Source organism: Vespula vulgaris, chromosome 10 (assembly GCF_905475345.1).
Source record: "Vespula vulgaris chromosome 10, iyVesVulg1.1, whole genome shotgun sequence".
Taxonomy (NCBI): domain Eukaryota; kingdom Metazoa; phylum Arthropoda; class Insecta; order Hymenoptera; family Vespidae; genus Vespula; species Vespula vulgaris.
In genome coordinates, this window is record NC_066595.1 from 3137044 (window position 1) to 3159683 (window position 22640).

Here is a 22640-nt window from a genome sequence, read left to right on the forward strand (position 1 = left end):
TCGACACCGGAAAACTTGAGAGATAAATATTTCACAGTACGTATGTGCGTACGTAAAAAGGAAAAAGAAATAATAATAATAAAAATTTAAAAAATTATATTATTTATCCATGGAAAAGTATTGAAAACGTTCTTCGACAACATCGATACAACTTCGAAACCGTCCAATCGAAAATCCAAAGATGTGTTCTGCGAAGGAATTCGAAATATCGGCAGCATAATCTACGAAAAAAATCTGCCAACCAAATTGTTTCTTTTTCACTTATTTATTTTTTCTTCTTTATTAATTGTTTGTTTAATATTTTCCTTTTTTTTTTCTTCTTTTCATAGATCTCTTCGAGAGATCAACTTTCAATATATTTTCCATTATTCGCAATTAATTGATTATCCTTTAAATCCTACAGAAGGTAGGATCCGATATAATAAATGTAAATCCTTCGAGATAATATCAATGTTGTGAAAAACGACGAATAGATATGACGTTTAGAAAAAGGCTCCTTCTAAATATTAAACATTTTTTCAAACGGACCAAATGATTTTGTTCGATAACGTTTATTCGCGTCTAACTCGCGAAAAGAAGATGAAGCAGATGAAGAAGAAGAAGAAAAAAAGAGAAAAACAAAAAAAGAGAAAAACTAAAAAAAAGAAAGAGAAAGATATTCGAGTATAAGGTTTTAAATACCGCACCTCTCTTATATACATACGTATACATACTGTATTTAACTATTGCAAAATGTTGTTACGTCGCTACTTGCATTGTATTTTGTACAAAATGTCCTTATTCATGTACTTAATCATTTTCTCTCATTCGATTATCGTCAATCGATTAAGAATAATAGATCATTCATGTTTGTTGTTATGCGTTTACAGGAGAATGCAAAGTATACATACATACATACATACGTACATACATACATACATACATACATACATACATATATACATACATACATACATACGTACGTACGTACGTACGTACGTACATACATACGTACATATATTCCCCCGCGAGTTCAAAATAAAAGAAGAAAAAAAACAAATAAAAAAAAGAAAAACATTCTTATTGGATATAAATCACGCAATTCGAATAATACGAATAAACGCGTATCATTTGGTATCCATTGAAAGAAAGAACAATGATGTCATTCGTATGTATGTGTATACATATAAACAAACATACATACATACATACATACGTACATACATACATACATACACGTCCTTTTCTTGTTTCCTTCATTCACTTGGAATTCTTTCGTTTTTTAAATTATTTTCATCCTTCTTCATTTTTTCCCCTTAAATCATCAGATTTAAATTAATAAAAATAAATGCAGAAAAAGGACAAGAAGATCGACGCGCAACATATCGGATCGAAGCAAATTTTGTGAGTGTTAACAAATTTAAAAAATGTTACGAAAGGTTTCGATTAATAATCAAGCTTTACGCATATCGATTTATCTTCGATTCAACGTGTTAATTTTGAGACAGTTACGTACACGCATATATGTATATATATATATATATATACACACACACACACACACATACACATACAAACAAATAAACACACTTTCTTTTTTCCTTAATAACTTAAAAAAGACAAAAATCGAATCGACGATCGATAGTATCTCCCTCGATCATCACGCATATGGATCTTTCCAATTGAAAAATGTATTTTGCTCGGTCCTTCACGTTCGTATTCTATTATAGAATTGTGAATCGTGATAAGGATAAACGAACGTTTTAAAAGTCTGCCTGAATTAATTAATTATTTTTTCGACCGAACGTTAATGATATCTTTACGCAATAAACATCGAAATGATCGATCTTTCGTATATTATTATTATTATTATTATTATTATTATTGTTATTATTATTATTATTATTATCATCATCATCATCATTATTATTATTACTACTATCATTATTATTATCGAAAGATATATATTAAAAATTAACAATTAATATATAGGATTGATTTATGTATATGATGGGATACAGGATCATTATCGTTTTTATTATTTTTACTCTCTCTTCATTCTTTCGTTTTTATTTATTTATTTATTTATATGTACATACACACATACATAGTATATACATACATACATACATACATACATACATACATACATATATGGAGTAATATGTATGTATCGTATAAAGATCTTCGTACGACTCTTCATTGGCCCAATTAAAAAGATTTATCAGAGACATAATAGTGAGAGCGTACATAATTTATGATCTTGATTCAGGCAATGTTAAAAAAAAGACTGATACGAAGTTTCAAAGCCGTTGGTACTTAACGAACCGTGATTATAATAATGCGTCAGAACATTTCCACATAAAGTTCTACTGTTTGTACATTTGATTTTGAATATCGGTATAAAAAAATAGCGCTACTTTTCGAAAGACACAATAATACATCGCGATTAGAAACCTTTAGATCATTGTAATAGTTAAAAAAAGGTTCACGCTCGAAAAAATTCGAGGAGTGTCAGCGTTTTTAGTAGCATTTGATGAGAGAGGAAGAGAAAGAGAAAAAAAGAACAATGAATTTGCTATCGATCGACGACATATTTCTTCTAATTTCTGTATCCAATTTATAATATTCACCTGCATTAAAATTATCTGCATTTTTTTCCTGTTTTCTTTTCTTCTTTTCTTTCTTATGAATGTTTAAAGTCATTACAAATCTTTGCGTTTTGTTATTCACTTCTTAATTATTTTTTTAAATTTATTAAAGAAAAAAAGAGATAGAGATGATTGTAGATACATAGACTTTCTTTTATCATTATTATTATTATTATTATTATTATTATTATTATTATTATCGAAAGTACATTCTTTATATATTAGATAAAATTATTATCGTCATCGATTGGATACAGAAAAAAAAAAATTTGAAAAAAGAAGATACATATATCACGGTACAAAAATCACAACCGATCGAATGACATCTCTATTCAATATTGTTAGATGTTAGAAGTTAGTTTAAGAAACGGCGAGATATTTAGGATTAAAATGCTCATTATTCATAGTACGATACGTACGATAGCGCGCGAAAAGGATCTACGTCTTTTGTCTTCGTGATCAGACCAAATTTCCTAGTGATAATGATAGTAAAGACAGAAAAACAATAAACTCTGGAGCGAACGCAATATTTCAAGATGGAGAAAGCAAAAGGGATCGTTCTATCATCGATTTTATTGTTAGCGTTATTATATATACATATATGTATACACATATTGGATTGGATAATAAGTTCGTTCGCATTTTGACGATTTTTGTATATATATATACATACATATATATATATATATAAACATTTTCTTAAGATATTGCATATAATTGTTGCTTTCTATAAGTAGATCGAATTGTTAAATATGATTTGTGTAGAATGATAGTTAATTTTGATCGATCAATTTCTTATTAATTAATAGAGTAGAATTTGTCTAATAAAAAATTTAGCTTGTGATTATTTAATAAAATTGCAAAAAAAGATAATGTTCATTCTTTGAGACGATTGTTCGTACGTAAAAAGTGATTAATAGAAATTAATTGATTTTGATTGAAATATTTGAATCTCTGCGTCGTATTGTTCGTAAAAAATTGATTAATAAGATATCCCAAAGAATTATACAAGTTATACAAAAAGATAAATGATTGAGATCTCAGATATTCTCTTTTTCTTTTTTTTTTTTTTAGTGAAGAAAAATTTTTATAAAAAGAAAGCCTTGACAAAAAGGAAGAAAGAAAAAACGAAGAAAAGAATAAATTTGAACGAACTTACAATGCAATCAAATATATTATACATGAATGAAGCGACAAAGCGCGCAGACTGAACGAAAAATATGCTATTGTAGTGCGTTCTCCTAGTTGATCGTTATCTCCAAAATTCACGCGTGTTACATAGACATGTTATTGACCTCATCGTTAGAGATGGACATAGGATAATTCGAGATGGGGTTCATTGTCACAGGAACTTTTTAACATCGCCGCGATTATCGTTGATCGTGTGCACCTTCTTGCTCTCTATAAATTTCAAGATGTTATAACGTCTTACTAAATATTTATTTTGCGACGATCCATCACAAAATTGTTATATCCTGCCTGTTATCCATTTTCTGTCCACTTCTCTCTTCTTCTTCGATCTGGAATACCATTACAAAAGTTTCCAACGTAACGTCATTTTAACTCTCTATAATTTAATTTTTTCTTGAGATTATTCTTTGGGTATAAAGTAAAAATAGAGTTTTTATTTATATATAAATTGAAAGTTACAAACCCATAAAGCGATTATAAAGGGTTAACCGAAAGAGTTGATCCTTTTTTTTTCTCTATAGAAAGGAATAATAATGAAAAGAAATTTGTGGAGGAGAGATAACAAAATTTGAAAGGATAAAAAAGATATCTATTTTCTTTTCTTCTTATATGTATATATATATATTTTTTTCTCTCTTTACCACCACACCAAACGATAACGCAATATCTCCTCCCCCTTTTTTTCCTATATGATTCTAATCATTCCTGTCTTTTCAATATTGCCGTTTAGATTAAAACTCGATATCTCTTATATACTTATGCGTTGCTAGCGTACGTGTAATGGTCCTCGCTTAAAGTACATACTTACTTGTATGACACGAGAGTTGTAACGTTAAATTACGTTACGTTATTAATAAAATGTGGAACGTTTCTATCGCTGCAAGAAAATTCCAATGAAGGAAAGAAGACACACGTGCGTGATGAAAGGAGTTATGAGAGTATGTGCGAAAGAGAGAGAGAGAGGGAGAGGGAGAGAGAGAGAGAGAGAGAGAGAGAGAGAGAGAGAGAGAGAGAAACAGACAGAAACAGATGGAAAGACAAATTCGATGGGGTTTGAGAGAGGGAGGGAAACGTGTTTGATTCGAGTACCAATTGTCCTCCTTCTTTCTCGTCGAACAAAAAAGAAAAAAAAATTAAGAGAAAGATGATGTTGTTGTTGTACAAGCGGGTATAGTGCAAACCGATAATTATATACTACGATGACGATGACTTCTAATATAACGAATATCGCGTTGAGATTAAGCATGCCAAGTCGTCAGAGCTATAATAAGTTTCTCATTGAATAACCTTGCGCTTTCTTTTTTCTATAAAGAATCGGTGCATAATCATTAATACTTTGATCTTCTTCCTTTTTTTCTTGTTTTTTTTTTTCTTTTTCTTTTTCTTTTCTTTTCTTTTCTTTTCTTTCCTTTCTTTTCTCTCTTGTTAGTGTCCACGTGAAATAACGAAGAAAAAGGAAAAAAACTGACATAAGCGAGAAAATTCAACAAAAAATACATAATGTTATTATAAACAATTAATTAATAAAAGACAAATCTTGTTTGTTGTTACTTGTGCTATTCCTCCACAACTTTTTTCTCTTTTATCTTCTTTCTTCCATCTTTTCTTTTTTGATACTATAGTTATGAAACGTCTCCTTTTAAACTGGATAGTAGAGAAGTAAAGGATTTTTTTTTCTTTTTTTTTTTTATATTTCTCTCGATGTTGATCGTACGTATACGAATTGTCAAAGTTGACGATATTTTTTATTATATTTTTTCTTTTTGTGTTTTTTTTTTTTTTTTCTTCATTGAAATATACATATCAATGAAACAAACGTATACACGATATCGATGGAAATGCCCTATTTAATACGTTTATATCGATACATGTATTAAAGGTGGAGAAGCTCTCGAAATAGCTTCTAGATCAAGAAACCATTGTATTTTATCACGATCGACATATTAATTGAAAAGTAATTTTTACGATTTAACTGTCTTCTTCCCAAACGGTTTCCGTAAGGATAGCGATGTTATCCAATCCACGCATTGGTGCATACTCCAAAGTCCACATCAGGTTGGTAAATACAACTATACATAGATTAGACAGAACAAAGGATTAAACTTTAAAGGATAAACGCGTGATATTCGCGATTACTCGTAGGGGAAACATATAAAAGAAAAAAAGGAAAAAAAGCATTTAACAAGATTTTTATTCGAGATACTCACGCATCTCTCCTTGATGTAAATCAGCAATAAGTTCCGGACAAGAACTATTGCACGGATTGATAGGTGTTAATCGCAATTGGGTGGCACCGCGAAGCTGTGCCAAAGCTATTAAGCCAGAATCTAATTCGACTTTTTTATAGCTAGGACTGTTGTAATCCGAGGACATAAGGACCCAATTGAAGTGTGCCGGTGATACCGTGCTCGAAAGAAAGTAAGGTCTCTGATAATATTTTCTTAATACTTTGACGGCATTGATGTCACAATTTTGCCAATGCACAAACCACTTGGCAACTTCGGGAGAGTGTACTCGTCGTAAAAAAGCTGCTAGATCGGACGAACCGGTGCGTAAATTAGACGTGAGAGCACACGGGACCGTTTCCATTAAACGTTCGTTCTCCAAGTAAAGCTGATCGAATGATTCAAAAATTGATTATGCAATTTAAATGATTTTATAATAGGAACGTTCGATAATTTTTTTTCTACTCACGTGAGTTATATTATCGAACCAAAAATAATCCGTATTCATAACCGCCCATGTGTCCATCGCATCGGTAATAATAGCTGGTGCATCCCGACTAAGATAATTATCAACGAGGCTGCGATATCTTACGTCCGATAAACGATCAATCGTTTCAAGAGCTTCGCAAGTCTTCAAATTCATAAGAATATATAAAAAAACATTTTTTTTTCTTTTCTTTTTTTTTTTTTGAGTCCTACGCACAATAGCTGCTAAAATTCTACCTACCACGCAATCTTCTTCCGTAATCGTGTAATCATTGTAAAAGGGATTATTAATCATGCAATTTTCGTAATAAAGAGGTTGCCAGTTCCAGATTGGTAATACTTTGATCAATAATAAACGGCTAAGAGCAGTAAAATGAGTGCCAACGAAATCAAGTTGGGCTGCCAGACAAGCCAATGTACCAAGCACAACGAGTATCAAAGTACCACGGAAAACAAGTTGCAACCATGAACGGCGCATCGCCGCTACCAAAGGTTGACATATTATATCCATTTCTTCCTCCGTAAAACCAGCTTGCTGACAATATCTGTAAACATATATAAAGGAGAATGAAAGATACACAGATTTGTCTTTAGATTTTGATCATCATTTTTATTCTAATATACCATCGTTCTAATCCACGAGATAAGAAACACGAAATGTATGATTAAAGTCAATTACTTGTAAAATGAATTTAGCTCGTCATCGATTAGTCTTAGCTTCTCCGAATGGCTCATTTCATGCTGCTCCTTCGTATACGCTTTACGTGGTTGTTTCACACACTTGCTACTCGACATTTTTTCGTTTTCTTTCACAAGATCTTCGTATCTTCTAATTCACACAATACTTCTCGTAACTCCAAGAAATATCGAGGAAAAGGCGAGAACAGTAGTCGATGATGCCGAGCAAAACTGTATTCGTAGCGCACGCGCTCAACCTTTCTTTCTCTCTTTATCTCCCTCTCTCTCTCTCTCTCTCTCTCTCCCTTACTCACCCCTTTAAACAAGTATCGATTCTCACTCAAACGCGGGATATTGTCTACGTCATTTTAGAAAGAATTTTTTGTCGGCTTAGATATAAAATTTACATTTTGTTCCTTTCATTCCTTCCGATTATAATTCTATTCATTTAATCATAATTACAGACTTATTATTTTACTTAAATAAGGTAAAAATGACAATAGACAACGTAACAGTGAAAATGAAAATATTAATTCAAGACAATATAATACAACTCCTTTTTCAATCTGTATTCACGTATTCGTTTACAATGGCGCAATGCCATCATCAGCTTCAATGCTAACCTATCTAATTTAACTTTCACATATCTTTCATAATCTTCTGCAGTGAAGAAATATTTACATTCTGAAATTAAAATATAATTATATATTAGAATTTGGGAAGTAAATTATTACTTAGTTTATATACATCTATTAAAAGAATACTTTGCATAGATTTATTTTTTTAGTTGAAAAATAATTACCATTGCCTTCGCAGATAATATCTTGTTTTTTATAATATAAATACAGATCAAGATCGCCTTTTTTTCTAGCGACTACCTTTCCAGCAGACAACAAAGAATATTTTGCTTTCAATACTAGATTGATAGAATTAATTAAACCATTAATCATTTGCAAAGATTGCCTTCCAATCATATACTTGGGTAGTTGATCGAACTCTTCCTCTTTCATCAAAGATATTTTTGGATATTCTGGTTCATTAAAAAGTGCCTTTTTACAATCCTTAATAGTAGATGCTTGAACATCTGCCACATCATTAACAGCTACATTTTTCTGCTTGTCTTTGTCAGCAATTGGTATATGTGAAGAGTTAGTGACAGAACATACGTTAGAAATAGATTGCATTGACTCGCTCTTGTTATTATTTGCATATGCTGTTAGCAATTCTTCTGGGATATTTTTATACATGTCTAATATTTTTTCATTCAAATGTTGATACAATAATAACATCTTCTATATATATAAATGTATAAATAACACAATTTATCTAATATATTTATATAATTAAAAAAAAATATTCTCTCGCTTACCTGAGAAGAATTATTGTTTTCCTTTAATCGATCTAAATACTTTCTTAAAATACAAACTCCGCTTGAAATATTAAGAATAGAGTCTCGAATAAACATGAGAATCTCCTTTAAATTATTTCTACCTGTAATACAATTTAAAAAACTGCTCTTTAAAATACGATTAAGTATATTTTATAATTATTACAATAAATTTATTACTCTTTATAAATGTTGTTTCCATTTGAAGCCTATCAAGTATTTCACATTGACTTTCAAGCATGTTCTCTATACTTAATTCACATTCCATTTTGATAAAGAATCAAAATACTTTGTCGTAAAAATAACGAATCTATTAAGAAATTTGAATTTCCCAGAGCTAGTAGTAAAGAGATAGTTAAGAAAGGTAGACATTGCTCTATAAATTGTTTTATGATAAAGGATCACATATTGATAGATGGCGGTAATCATTTATTTGTCCAAAAATATTATCAATGATGTAGTATTTTAAAGAACATATGATTAAAAAAAAGATTACTTGGAATATATATATATAATTATTCATTTCTAAGAACTATTCATATTTATTCCAATAGAAATTAATCAATATTAATTCAAAAATGAATACCTACTAATATTCGCGATGCTAGCGCCACCATGTGACATATAACTAATGTTACATATTTACGAAAAATAATTTCAAATTACGCGGTATCTGTGATAATAGTTGACGAAACAACGTACGCTTAGTAGAGTTGATTTTTGTGTTCATATTGCTTCTAATTCGTGAGGAATATTCATAATAATTATTTTTTCGTCGTTGCAGACATTAAACTTGCAAACTTCTTTAGAAACGAGTTGAAATAATGTATTCAAGTAACAATTGATTAGGGATATTGAATTGAAGATTGAGTCAACAATGATCCAAATTGATTCAATTAAAAATAAAAAATTTATCATTAATAATTCAGTTCAATAGATTATTTTGTTGAATTAATTTCAAGTTTTGTATATATATATATAATATATCAATATTACAGCTACTCTGTTACATTGTAGCTAATTGAAACTAACAAGAATAAACTATTAAAATTACTTAAATCTCCCAAAAAAATATCGCGTTGTCTCGTATGTAATACGATGTTAATATTTAAATTACAATGAAGTTGTTAGTTTTTATTCCACAAACTTTCCACACCGAAAAATCTGGCTATGTATTTGGTAAAATTATATATGACAAACATAGAAATATGAAAAAATATTATATTGTTGGAATATGTGAAAAAGATATAATTGAAATAAATAAGTCTGTTAACCTTATTGGTTATTATTATAATACCAATTATATTATTGAAAATGTAGATAGAAAGTATATCGACTGGATGGATATTTATCTTACCACAGTAAACTTATCGTGTAATACAGATTATAATTATTGCATAGAAAATATTATTAGTAATAATAGAAAAATTTGTCTATCGTCTTGTTCTGTTATCATAATAATCTATGATTTGTTAGCACTGCAAGAGACTGAACTGTTGATTGCTAAAACAACATCTAATGATCATTTTTATGAGCTTATGAAAATATTACAAATGGAAGAAGTTAAATATAGTATAAAAAAGAAATCTAAGTTTGTTTCTATAAAGGAAACTTTTATTTATTATCATGCATATTTATGTTTGATTCCAATTCTTTTTTTTCTTAAAATCACAAATAAATTACTACCAATATTAAAATATTCATCATTGGGTTTACATTTAAATGGGTGGCTAGAAAATGCTAAATGGATCTTGATCAATATAATACAAAAAAAAAGAATTACTTTAAAAACAGGCAGTTATATTTCTGCGACAATTATAGATATTTTATTTGGTGTAATAGTTTTACAATTATCATTATGTTACTTTAATGATATATCACCTTCTGAAGTATTATTAAAGAATGCAGAGGCAAGTGTTCATCACTATATACGTATACTTTGTTTTTTGGGAACATATACATATATATCATATTAAACTTGCAGAAAGTAGTGGAATCATTGAAAAATTTGATTCAGTGGCTAATGGGTGCTCCAGCTGGCTTAAAATTAAATTATGCATTTAATAATATGCTTGGAAAGTTTTTCCTATATCATATACACCTATGGTGGACATTTTTGATATTTATGACACCTGTAATGGATTTTGCATTTGAAGTATTATTATTATTTGGAAGGCTTGGTATTACTTTTCAAATATCAATAGCCTCTGATTTTTTAGCACTTATTAGTTTCCATACATATTGTATTTATGTTTATGCAGCAAGGTATGAAAGTATTATTGTATCAATGCTCGTATGATTATGAATTTTATAAAGAAAATAACTATTATAATGAACATTGCAGGCTCTTTAATATTCAATTAAATGCACTCATATCTCTATTTAGACTGTTTTTGGGTAAGAAAAAAAATCCTTTACGAGAAAGAGTGGATTCTTGTCAATATAAACCAGATCAATTATTTGTGGGGACTTTATTATTTACCATTCTTCTATTTCTTGTACCAACAACATGGGTATATTATACAGTTTTTACTATGGTAAATAAATGATTTTTATTAATATTATATACTTGGCTAGCGGTTACTAATATTTTAACATTTGTATAATTCAGTTTAGACTTTTGCTGACTGGCTTTAGTGGACTTCTAGCTAGATTAAGACTTTATTTTCAAGTTACACCCGTCTATGCATTTATTAAATGGTTATTTAATTCTTATTGTACACGTAGTAAGTAATTAACAAAATTTACATTTATATTGTATAATAATATACATTTAGTTTCAAAAGTTTTATAAATATCTGAAATTTTAGGTAGCATTTATATTAAATTACATTCACATCAGTCAAAGAATAATATGACAATAACTTTATGGATGACAATGGTCACATCCTCGTGGGGTCAAACATGGAAAAACTGTGTTATAGATACCATCGCTTATCAACCATCTATTAAATGGAGCGAAATATTGAATAGTATAATATGGGGACAATTAATATATCCATTATAGTACAATTGTCTATTAGAAAAATCAAGTCAATGAATTACAATATATAATAAAAAAATTTTTATTATTTTATGTTTGTTATTCAAAAAATTCTTTCAAGTTTATGTAAATAAACATATTGATATAAATTCAATAATTATTTATTTATTTAATTGATAATTTAAGAAAAAAAGATATTATACAATTGGATGAATAAAAGAATTCAATTACATATAAACTAATTACTATAGTATTTATAGTTATAATTTCTTGGATACTACATTTTCATTATCCACCTCTGATACAATCTTTGGTACAAGTTCTGATAATGGTTTATTAAGAGATAGATCTATGTCATTTTCTTCTCTTAAAATAAAGAAATAGATCATAAAAATCAATAGACTAATTGTTATAACATCAGATTCATATGGATGTCTTTCAGGTAAAGGATGACGCGTTTGAGAGGCAAGCCAAGTTGATGCTTTTGATGTAGAATACTTAATAGGTTCGTTTGAATTGTCATCATCTACAATTTTATCTTTTGATGATGCTTTCCTATTGCTTTGAAGAAGTAAGTTGTAAAGACCTGTCTGTCTGAAATCCAGATTTTGCTAAATTATATAAAAACTTAAAACTAGATGACAATCATTAGTCGATGTTCAAAAAATTTATTAAATGCATTAATAAAACTAATCAATGTGAATTCATAATGCTTGTAATACTCTATTTAATCTCATTTTACTTGGAATCGAATATAAAAAGACAATGTTTATCACTTTCAATATATACTTTCATAACCTCTATATTGCTCACAAAAACAAACGCAGTATAATTACCTCGCGAAAAAAACCTTTTTGCATTGATTCTGGAAGCTTACTTTTACAAATTGTGTTAACATTTTGATAATACTTTATGATTTCTTTGATCAACAATTGATTAATATTTATTATTTTAGTATTTTAGTATAATTTATAATGCTGACGCAAGTTCTTTGTAAATGTCTGTCATAAATTATATGTCTATATGTATGTTTAATGTTTTACTAAAACTTAACATATCTTAGCGAATTATTTATAAAGTGCGTAATAGTATATGAACATATATAAAAGTCATACACATAAATTATTGGTTGAGTAGTAGTTTTTCTTAATTGGATCGTAGTGAATTAAAGAAAATGAACAACGCACATGCGCTGACGAGATATATACATGTATATATATATATATATATATATATATATATATATATATGTATTGTGAATTCATAGCATATGAATACATCCAAAGAAAAAAGTCGTTGGCACATGCTGCGGCAACCTATCTCGAATCTCGGCATGGCACTAATACATTTTATCGCAAATAACCCTTTAATTTTTACTTCAAAATAATTGTCAAATCGTATTACCTGTTTTCTAACCCGTGCTCAGCTTATTCGTATACAATATAATTGTTTTATCATCGTATATTATGGGTTTCGAGAATACGTCAGATTTTGGGGTTAGAAAATCCAAATCGCGAAAGCGTACGAAAATCCGAAAGAATATATTGGAAGGTAAAACAGTATTCTTGATGAATTTGTAAATGTAATATTGTTAATTATATTTTTTGTATATAGTAATGTAATGGATTTGGGAAAAAAAATAAGTGTCTTGTGTCTTCAAATAATATTATTGTGGAACAATGTAGAAAATGCAATGTGTATATATATATATATATACGCGCTAAAGTTTGATTTGAAAGACGAATTATAAGAAGTGATAATAACTATTTCGTTATATATTAATTAGAAAAAAAAGAGAAAGAGCGAAAATAAAGATGATATAAGACGTATTCGGATTTTTTACGCATCGTTTCAGTTGTAATAAATTTAGTGAAGAAATTTGTTTATTTTCTTATTTTATATTTTAATAAATTATCGAATTGTCGTAATAGAGATATTGATACTTTTATATTTTTGACATTTCAAAAGTAACAAATACTTGAGATATGCATTTCAAAGTTTAAAAAAATAAAAGCATCAAAATACATAATTTTTTTTATAAGTAATCTTCTATATCAAACATCATGTAACATATATAATTAATATGTCTGTTTATAAGAGATATATCTTGCCATTTACAGATAAGAAATCTCAAGTAAATTGTAACACAAATATTATAAAGAATGCCAATGATGAAACAGGAGAATCTAATGAAGCTTTTCTGGAAAGAACACAACAGAGGACAAGTAAACGCAAAATTAATGATAAAGTCTCTAAAAATAGTCTTAATCATAAAGCAACAAAAAGCAAAATAGGAGAAACTGGTAGCACTGATATATTGGAAAAGAATTCAAGCGATATCGAATCATTGACTGAAGAAAAAATATCAAAACGTCGAAAACGTGGAAGGTGAAAAAAATTATATTTAAATCATAATAGATAATATTATTTATTAAAAGATTGTATAACCTAATTTATATTTTTAGTACTGCACTTGTTGAAAGTAATGGAAGTACAGGAGACATAAATACTAATGTTTCTGAAGAAAGTGCAAAAGAAACAGAAACACCTTCAAAACGAAAAATAAAAAGAGAAAAAGCTGAACAAAGAGAAGCAGAAAAACGGGAAGCTACTAAAGTAGAAGCAACTCAGAAAGCACTTACTTATGTTAGAAAGGTATAAAAAAATGAACTTATATATGGATCAATATGAAGTATCTGATTACATTAACAAGCGGTTTTTTATTTCGTGTTTTTTGCTTTTAGTGGAAATATTCCAAAAGTGAATGGAAATTCGAAAAAATAAGACAGATATGGTTAATGGACAATTTACTTGATGATACTCTAATCCCTGATGAAGTATTTCCAATAGTATTAGAGTACTTTGAAGGTTGTAAAGGTATGGCTAGAGAACAACTTTTGAAGAAAGGTATGGATGTTGTACGGATTGCAGAAGAAAATATAGAAAAGAGAGATGAGACTGTAGAATCTGTATCATATAAAAGAGCTAGATTACTTTTACAAGCATTACCAACTGAAACATAATAAATACTAGCTTATATCAAATAAAAAATTAATTTAAAAGAATTATAATTATTGAGAAACAATTGAATGGCTTGAAACCATTTAAGATTTTCATAACATCAGGATAATTACTTGTATTTGTACCAGTTGAATAATAATTATGGTAAATATATAATATTTTAAGATGAACAACAAATGAATTATGTAAGATACGGGTTTAATTGACTAATGAGATCAAACATTAGTATTTTGTGTTCTAATTTATATAAATTATTATCGATAAATGTTTATATACTAAAACTCATATCGCTGTAAATGTTCCTGTTATATCTATCTCCTTGAACGTATATAAAAATATGAAATTGTATGTTACATCATAAATAAATTTTAAATTTATTCCATTCTACACTATTTCAAATGAGTTTAAATAAAATTTTATTATATAACATAAAACAAAATGGTCTAATCATAAAATCAATTTATATACTAAAAGAAAAAAAATATTTATTTAATAATTCAAAAACCCTTTTACAAATAATTACTGCAAAGTAAAATACAGAACATCATTTTTTATACAATTCCAAACTATAAAAGTTTGTGAAAGATATATTACATATTCCATCGATTATTTGTAGTAAAATTTTTTTTTACGAAAATAGTGCTTTAAACATTGCATGAATATGTTATCATATATTAAAGATAATAAGAGAAAAATATATTTAAGATAAATGATACACATTAAAACAAAGTATAGATTACAATCTTTTACTGCAATTTCTTTGTATTTAATAAAAAAAAAGAAAAATAGTCCAAGTTGAAAAGTATGTATATACTATTTTTTTTTAAATATGTAACATATGCCACAGCTACAAAAGGTACAACAAGACCATACTATATGTAACATTATATTGTACTATTCTGCATATTTGTTAACAAATTGTCTGAGTTTATCTGTATCTTGTAAACCAACAACTCTTTCTAAGACTTTCCCATCCTTCATCGCAATTAAAACAGGAACGCTGCCAACCTAAATCAAGTATTAAATGCCTGATAAGAAATTAAACAAAGATAAATACTAATTGTTTGTAGAAAGAGAAAGGAATGAATTACTAACTTCATAATCAAGTGCAAGATCACTGTTTTCATCAATGTCAACCTTAGCCAAAAGTACTTTTCCCTGTTTCTCTGCGATCACTGATTCTAAACGAGGAGTCAACATGCGGCATGGGTTACACCACCTAGAGAAAGACGAATGTTTTTCATAGTCCAATTAGTTTTTATCTTACAAAGAATTCGTTCAAAAAAAAAGGGATTTCTAATTTAGATAATATTATTATTTATTATTATTACTCACGTCGCGAAAAAATCGACGATCACAGGCACTTTAGAATTTTTTACGCGTTCATTAAAGTCCTTAGGATCTTGAATCTTGAAAGTCGCCGATAGTGCATGTTCTTGTGCTGATGCATTAGCAAAATTTCTTGCATTAAAACTCTTACGAACAGCTCTGATACCAACACGCAACATTTTGTTCACTTTTTAATAGCGAAGTTGATTGATGTTTATTTGTGAATATAATTACTTGAATGTTTAAGAAATCTTATAATTGATTTGGCGCGTAATAAATTATTTTCTTGGGTTACTATTTACTCCTCTTTTTTTTCGCACTACGATTTCGGACGAATGTGCAACGGGACGAAATGGTTATTTCAATGAATAACCACAAAGTATAGATGGCGTATTCGATTTATGATATAATCAAGAAAGTACTTCTTTATCTACAGTGAATAAAATAAAAGAGAGACGTTACCGACCGTTCTGATAGGAAAATAAAAACAATAGTTTATTTTTTTACCGAACGTCGGTAAAAGAACCAAGCGATCAGATAAAAAAGGGTCGACCAATTTAGAAAATTTATAAACAAATGAAAAATTACATGGGAAATGAAAAAGTTTCATCATATATTATATTCTAATATGAACTCTCTAAACAGATTTAATTCAGATTTGAAAGCAAGTACTACTATAAATATCTCTATAAATGATTAATTAGAAAGGAATGTGTTTGTGATATATGTTCATCTAAGATGGTACCATCGCTGACTGATACGAGGGGGAAAACTTGTTCATTGATATTCATATAGCAGAGAATTAGTAACGAGTAGATGCAATGCGCATATAATGCATTGAAAATGTTAATAAAAATCAGAAGTTTTCCGCGATATAATATGACTTAATTGATAACATGATGACCTTGAAATAGTTTATGTTGCAGAAATAATTTTCTGCAAAGTAAACATTTACCTTGATAAATAATTATATTGATCGTATAAGCGAGCGTAGGTGGCATCCACGGTGGTCTTATTTCACAACATATCGTTAGGATTGCGTTATGCAACGGGACGCACGTCCTATCATGGCGCGGTGCGGTGCGGTGCATTGTCCGCATTGAGCGGGACGGAAACAGCGTGCATTTTAGCTGGAGCATTTAGCCGAGCAGACACGCTTCGTTGCATTGGATTGTCTATTTACATGTTACATTCGGAGAAGAAACAGAAAGAGAGAAAAAAATTGAATATTGATTTTATTCAATATTTTTCTTTTAAGCATTGAAATTAGTATAAAAAGAATCGTATTATTTCTTTTGTTTATCAAAGTTCGTTAAAAACTATATATATGTAATAATGTGAATTAAAAAAAATGATTAAAAATCATTTTCGTCTAATTTACGTCGATTATTATTTTGTTTCGAATGACGATAATACATCTATCATAAAAAACAAAAAAAAAAAAAAGAGATAAAACGATTACGTATATGTACAAATCGTCAACGATCCAACAGGAGGATTAAACCGATGGATTATGTACTTACCATAGGAAACCACGTAGTGGCTTAATTGCTAAATTGAGTCGTTCGAAGCCACGTACTTTTCGTATCGGTCTAACGTCTGCTTAATGCGACGTGTACGATGAACACGCGCCTGCACACCCTTTAACCATTCTGGCATTGTGATGTTACGTAAAATAAAGTATGCATCATACATCGCTAAGGCAAACGTAAAATATATTTTCTTTCTTTCTTTTTTTCTGTTCCAGTGAAAAAGAGAAAGAGAGAAAGAAAGAGAGAGAGAGAGAGAGATTTTCAGGGATGATTACAATTCATGTGAAATATTTGATTCATTAATTTCGACCTCCATTTTCATATTTTTCATATTGTTTCAGATAGTCTTTCGTTGGTGAGAGTTATTTCGACATTTCTCGAGATTTCACGACGCTTCACCACGACACGCTTTATCTCGTAGAGAAATTCTAATATATGAAATCTAATATAACGCAAGATTACAGTATCTTGTGCTAGTGAACAAAATAAAATAATTAAATGTGAAAATAGTTATATAACATAGAGATGACGTCTGCATGTTTCATCGATTAGTATGTAGCTATCGCATAAACAAAAAAAGAAAAAAAGAAGAAAAAAGAGAATAAATTTGTATTATGCAGTAAATACGTATGTCAATTATGTACAATATCTCTAATAGTTTTAATTTATCTAAAGTCGTAATTGTATAGAATCTTTCGCGGAAATAAGAAGAAAGAGAGAGTAGATGCAACGTATTTTCTCATTCTTTCATATTAGTATTGCACAACGAGAATACTCCGAGCATGTCGTTCGCGTGCCTTTCGCATCAAAGACGAAAGGACATTTAATCGAGGAAACGTGCGCCATACCAATTACATTTGAGAATCAAGATAATTCCTTAGCAGTCTAGGCTCTTTTACCTTGGCGTCAAGGTTCCGCTGGTTCGCATCGTCTGCCATCTCACGCATTTATAAGACATGCGTTTCGGACTACGTTTTAAGTCTTTTCTTGACATAGAAATTCAATCCATGAAAATGAATTTTTGTGTTAAGCCATGTCGTTTCCCATAAAATTAACCATTGTTCTTTATTTCACATGCGTTTATTTTCGAGATTTTTGAGGTCGATCAATCCATGTTTATTTTTGACGAAATTTCTTCGTCAAAATGTGTCTCTGTGTGTGTGTGTGTGTGTGTGTGTATACATATGTAAATTTATGATCTATAAAAAGGCTCTTAAGAATTTTCAGAAGACAATATAAATAGGCTCGAAAAGCCAAGAAGAAAATACTATTTGTAAACGTTGGGATGAGATGGGAGTCCATCGACCTTTTTTAAAAAGGGTGATTATGTAAGTCGTAAGAAAAGAACACGACATATAATAGAGTCGAGACTTCTTCAATGACTCAAGGCCAATGGGTAACCTATTCGAGTCAGCGTGGTGCCAGGCAGATGAAATTTTATAGATCGATGGTTACCATAACTACCAACGGTGGGTCTACCCTTCATTATTTTGTAACCCCCATTGCCGTGTCTATATATACGTAACCGTCGGTTGCAAAGACCCTACCTCTCTTTTCTAAGCGATTAAAGGCACGAGTTCCGTTTGATTTCTGTTGGGCTTCTACGATGCGAACCGTTTTCATTTAGGATGGCGAATTTTTTTATGATGTTCCATGGGGTCGTCAAACGCTATGGGAATAATGCCGCAGGCTGTTTCTGTACAGATCAACCAAACGGATGTCATACTTTGATATAAAAGTAACGTCTACTCTTCTACAAACGCTAATATTATTTTTGTACGATATTCATTCGTTGGAAAGAACGGACGGATGAATTATTTGAAGTAATTTGAAATGCGCACTTTTTTTTTTGGTATTATTTTGAAATAAGAAAAATATTTATGGATAATATTTTCCTCTTACTTCTTCTTTTTCTTGCTAATCTACCTACTTTGGTATATCTCTTAAAAAAGAAAAAAAAAAGAGAAAAAATCTTCCTTAAATTTTCTTTAATAAATACTTGGACCGTCTATGTCGCAATTCGAAAGATCAAAAAGATCCTGTCTTTGATCCCTCCGACTGGGGACGAACGTTAAACGTAGAACGGGTTGTGACGAGCCTATTGGATCAGTATCGCTTCAGTGCGCAATGTGTAAACGGATATGATATAGTTGAAATATATAAGTATAAATTGGATTAAAACAAAGTGAAAATTACATATACCTGTAAATTATTATATTGACTCATGATCGTACGAGATATTTGAGATTACGTAGATATTTAGCTTCAACTCGTTTATTTCTTTTTCACACAGATATACACGTGAGTATTTACATACATAACTATGTCCATTAGCGTCTTGAAAATGTCTGTCAGAAATAAAAATGTTAAAAATGCGAACGAGTCTTCGAATGGACTGTCAGTGGAAGCTTTCAAAGCATGCAAAAAGAAGCTTTCGAAACATTAACTATTCGTTAAGTACATGTAAAAAGATCTCTTAGAGAGTGTCAATTATCAAGGTTTCTACTTTAAAAATATCGTAGAATTGTTACAAACGTTTCCTTAATATAAATCAGATGACAATTCGAAAGTTTAATAACAATAGATAAAACATTACAATATTATAAAATTCCAGAGAAACAAAGAAATGTTAACTTGTTCAGAGTCTCACCAATAAAAATTCCGATAAATTCAAATTTCACGATACGAATCGTTATCCGAACACTTATTTCGTTCAATCTGCATATGAAAGCATGCCAATAGCGTGTCAAAACGCAATATCCATTAGAGAAATGGATAGATAGAACAAAATCCAATATTCATCCAATTTTTATCATCTGCACGAAGCTATCGCATTTCTTTCTCTTTTTCTTTTTCTCGTATAAAACTCTTATCTATTCGCTCACCGTTACTTTTCATTTCAATTTCAATACGCTAACCGATCAAGCTGCTCCTCTCTTTGTCCGATATTCTTACATTAAGAATCAATGGTTCTATCTTTTGGAAGGTCATTGGGAAACGGATGTGAGGGTGTGGCATTCGCATAAATGCCGAACATACATTTATGCTTTTTAAATTAAATACGTTTCTTTCCCAAATATGACAGGTATTATTTATCGACACTAAGTCTGAATTGCGTTTAAATAGTAGAAAAAACTGTTTGAGAAAATAAAAAAGAAAAAATATTATACCTGTTTCTATGAGGGGAAAAAAAAATAATGAATATTCCAGTCTATCGTCAACATTGAAATTCTTCGTAATACACAACATAATAACATATATAGATATATAAACGAGTATCGACGTAAACGATGAAAGATCGAAGAAAATAAGAAAAAATTACTCATACGATTGAGAATAAATATAGACACAACATTAATCTTAGCAATTAGTTTATGTAAGAATTCATTATTATTGAGTTTTATTGAACGATAAAAAGAATGAAAGATCTTGGCCACGGGTTACGAACGAATGACAGCAATTTAGCGGGTGAAACGTTGACAATTTGAAGTATCGAAAGGGAGGTAAAAAGCGAATAGGGAGAGAAAGAAAGAGAGAGAAAAGAAATCAAAAGAGAAATGACTCATCGTCAATCCAGGCGAGAATACCGCAATAGACGCATCCGGACTGTTTCTCGTCAACGACGTGATATCGAAGTTGTCACGGACTGTCATACATACATACATTCGTAATTCACATACTTACATTTCACACTCACAAATAAATACGATTGACGTAATCGCATCCGCCCTTATATTACGGTATTCTAAGGACACAATTTCGATATACATACGATAGAATAATTGCATAAAAAAAAATCTTATAAAATGCAATTAGTTTTAACGCATGTTATAACTAATTTCAACATAACTTTCGTCGTGATTTGAAACTTTTAATCTCTCTTAATAGAATACCTATATGTATATATATTTCTAGCACTAAAATATGTACATATGTATGTACATACGTAAATATGTACACACTCTTTTATCTCTTCCACTCTAAACACCTGTTATGCACGTGTGCTAATCGTGTTTGTCGTTACCCAGTTACGAAACTTGTTTGATTTCGTTTCAATGTTGTATTGTTTAATACGAGAGATACGACATTTGATAAAAATAAATTTATCGTATCTACATTGTGGGTTCAAATGGTTTATATTCAAAATAGTTGGTGAAAGATCAGTGTAAGTACAAAAGGGGAAGCCATTCACAAATTGTTAATTAGTATACTAGTGTCTTTTCTTCTTGCTTGTTATAGCGAATGGATTTTATAAGATGACGAAGATTTTAATATTTATATCTTAATACAAATTGCAAGGTTAAAATTTGAAATATTTTAATACTAAAGATTGGTGTCACCATTCTTTAATCACAATAAATCAATGAATTATACATACAGAAGAAAGTGAAAGCAAAAAGAAAGTAGGACTGAAATTTAATTGGAAAAAAAATTAGGATAAAGAAAAATATCGATCGAATGATGATTATCTTATCTATCTGAAAATATTCATTGTTTTAAGAACAATTTTACTAAGTGAGAAACAGTTAATTCTATTAATGCAACAATATTAAAAGGTACACGTGAATTAATTATAAAAATATAAATAAAAAAATTCACACACGTAGTGTAATTCACACATGTAAATGATTATTTTTTATGTTAAAACATTACCATTTAATTATCAGAAAGATTTGATTAAACAAATTAGTTTGAATTATCGAGAATCTAATGTATATTTCTAACAACCTTGAAACGAGCAAATTTGAGACTCTTCGTTAAGATATAGACATGTGTGCATACAAACAAGAAGAGCAAACGCTGTGCGAAACATCTAAGAAAATTAGCAGAACATGCTAATAAGTGGTCCTCATTGATATTTATACCGCGAATATATCGCAGTTACGTGTACTTACAGTACAGTTGTAACCAATCTATCGTACCATTTTTAGCGGTTAAAATCCTTTTGATAGACGTGAAAGAATGTTGAGTTGTCGTTAGTTGACACCCTTCCCCGCTCATTCTCTCTGAGTTCTCATTAGTTAATTAGAGAGTATACAAGGACTGTGTCCCTAATTCGCAACTTGCTCCTAACCGCTCTCGCTATCGAAGTAATAAAAACGTGGAGTAATTTTAAAATTAAAAAACTTATATTATTTTTCTCATTCAAGTATATATTCGTCCTTGGTTGATTCAGAT

General features: G+C 29.5%; 5 protein-coding genes across 5 annotated transcripts; 1 reads left to right on the forward strand and 4 right to left on the reverse strand.

Moving 5' to 3' along the window:
- Window positions 1-5650: 5650 nt before the first annotated feature.
- On the reverse strand, window positions 5651-7466 carry LOC127066985 (uncharacterized). The gene is made up of 5 exons (XM_051001383.1): window positions 7212-7466; window positions 6774-7077; window positions 6516-6677; window positions 6029-6434; window positions 5651-5890 (listed from the first exon to the last, which is right to left on the reverse strand). The coding sequence occupies exons 1-5, from the start codon at window positions 7325-7327 to the stop codon at window positions 5790-5792; spliced, it is 1089 nt and encodes a 362-aa protein (XP_050857340.1). The 5' UTR covers window positions 7328-7466; the 3' UTR covers window positions 5651-5789.
- Window positions 7467-7654: 188 nt separating this feature from the next.
- LOC127066989 (uncharacterized) lies at window positions 7655-9006 on the reverse strand. The gene is made up of 4 exons (XM_051001390.1): window positions 8778-9006; window positions 8580-8701; window positions 8013-8502; window positions 7655-7894 (listed from the first exon to the last, which is right to left on the reverse strand). The coding sequence occupies exons 1-4, from the start codon at window positions 8863-8865 to the stop codon at window positions 7740-7742; spliced, it is 855 nt and encodes a 284-aa protein (XP_050857347.1). The 5' UTR covers window positions 8866-9006; the 3' UTR covers window positions 7655-7739.
- Window positions 9007-9255: 249 nt separating this feature from the next.
- On the forward strand, window positions 9256-14996 carry LOC127067097 (uncharacterized). The gene is made up of 10 exons (XM_051001625.1): window positions 9256-10511; window positions 10586-10862; window positions 10942-11134; window positions 11209-11323; window positions 11408-11603; window positions 11841-11911; window positions 12002-12022; window positions 13701-13968; window positions 14046-14235; window positions 14325-14996. Exons 1-10 carry the CDS (start codon window positions 9716-9718, stop codon window positions 14601-14603), a joined length of 2406 nt encoding a protein of 801 aa, XP_050857582.1. The 5' UTR covers window positions 9256-9715; the 3' UTR covers window positions 14604-14996.
- LOC127066615 (uncharacterized) lies at window positions 11726-12781 on the reverse strand. The gene is made up of 2 exons (XM_051000495.1): window positions 12417-12781; window positions 11726-12174 (listed from the first exon to the last, which is right to left on the reverse strand). The coding sequence occupies exons 1-2, from the start codon at window positions 12476-12478 to the stop codon at window positions 11841-11843; spliced, it is 396 nt and encodes a 131-aa protein (XP_050856452.1). The 5' UTR covers window positions 12479-12781; the 3' UTR covers window positions 11726-11840.
- A 335-nt stretch (window positions 14997-15331) lies between the features above and the next one.
- On the reverse strand, window positions 15332-16295 carry LOC127066614 (thioredoxin, mitochondrial-like). Its single transcript, XM_051000494.1, has 3 exons — window positions 15937-16295; window positions 15697-15820; window positions 15332-15609 (listed from the first exon to the last, which is right to left on the reverse strand). Exons 1-3 carry the CDS (start codon window positions 16107-16109, stop codon window positions 15496-15498), a joined length of 411 nt encoding a protein of 136 aa, XP_050856451.1. The 5' UTR covers window positions 16110-16295; the 3' UTR covers window positions 15332-15495.
- Between the last annotated feature and the right edge of the window lie 6345 nt (window positions 16296-22640).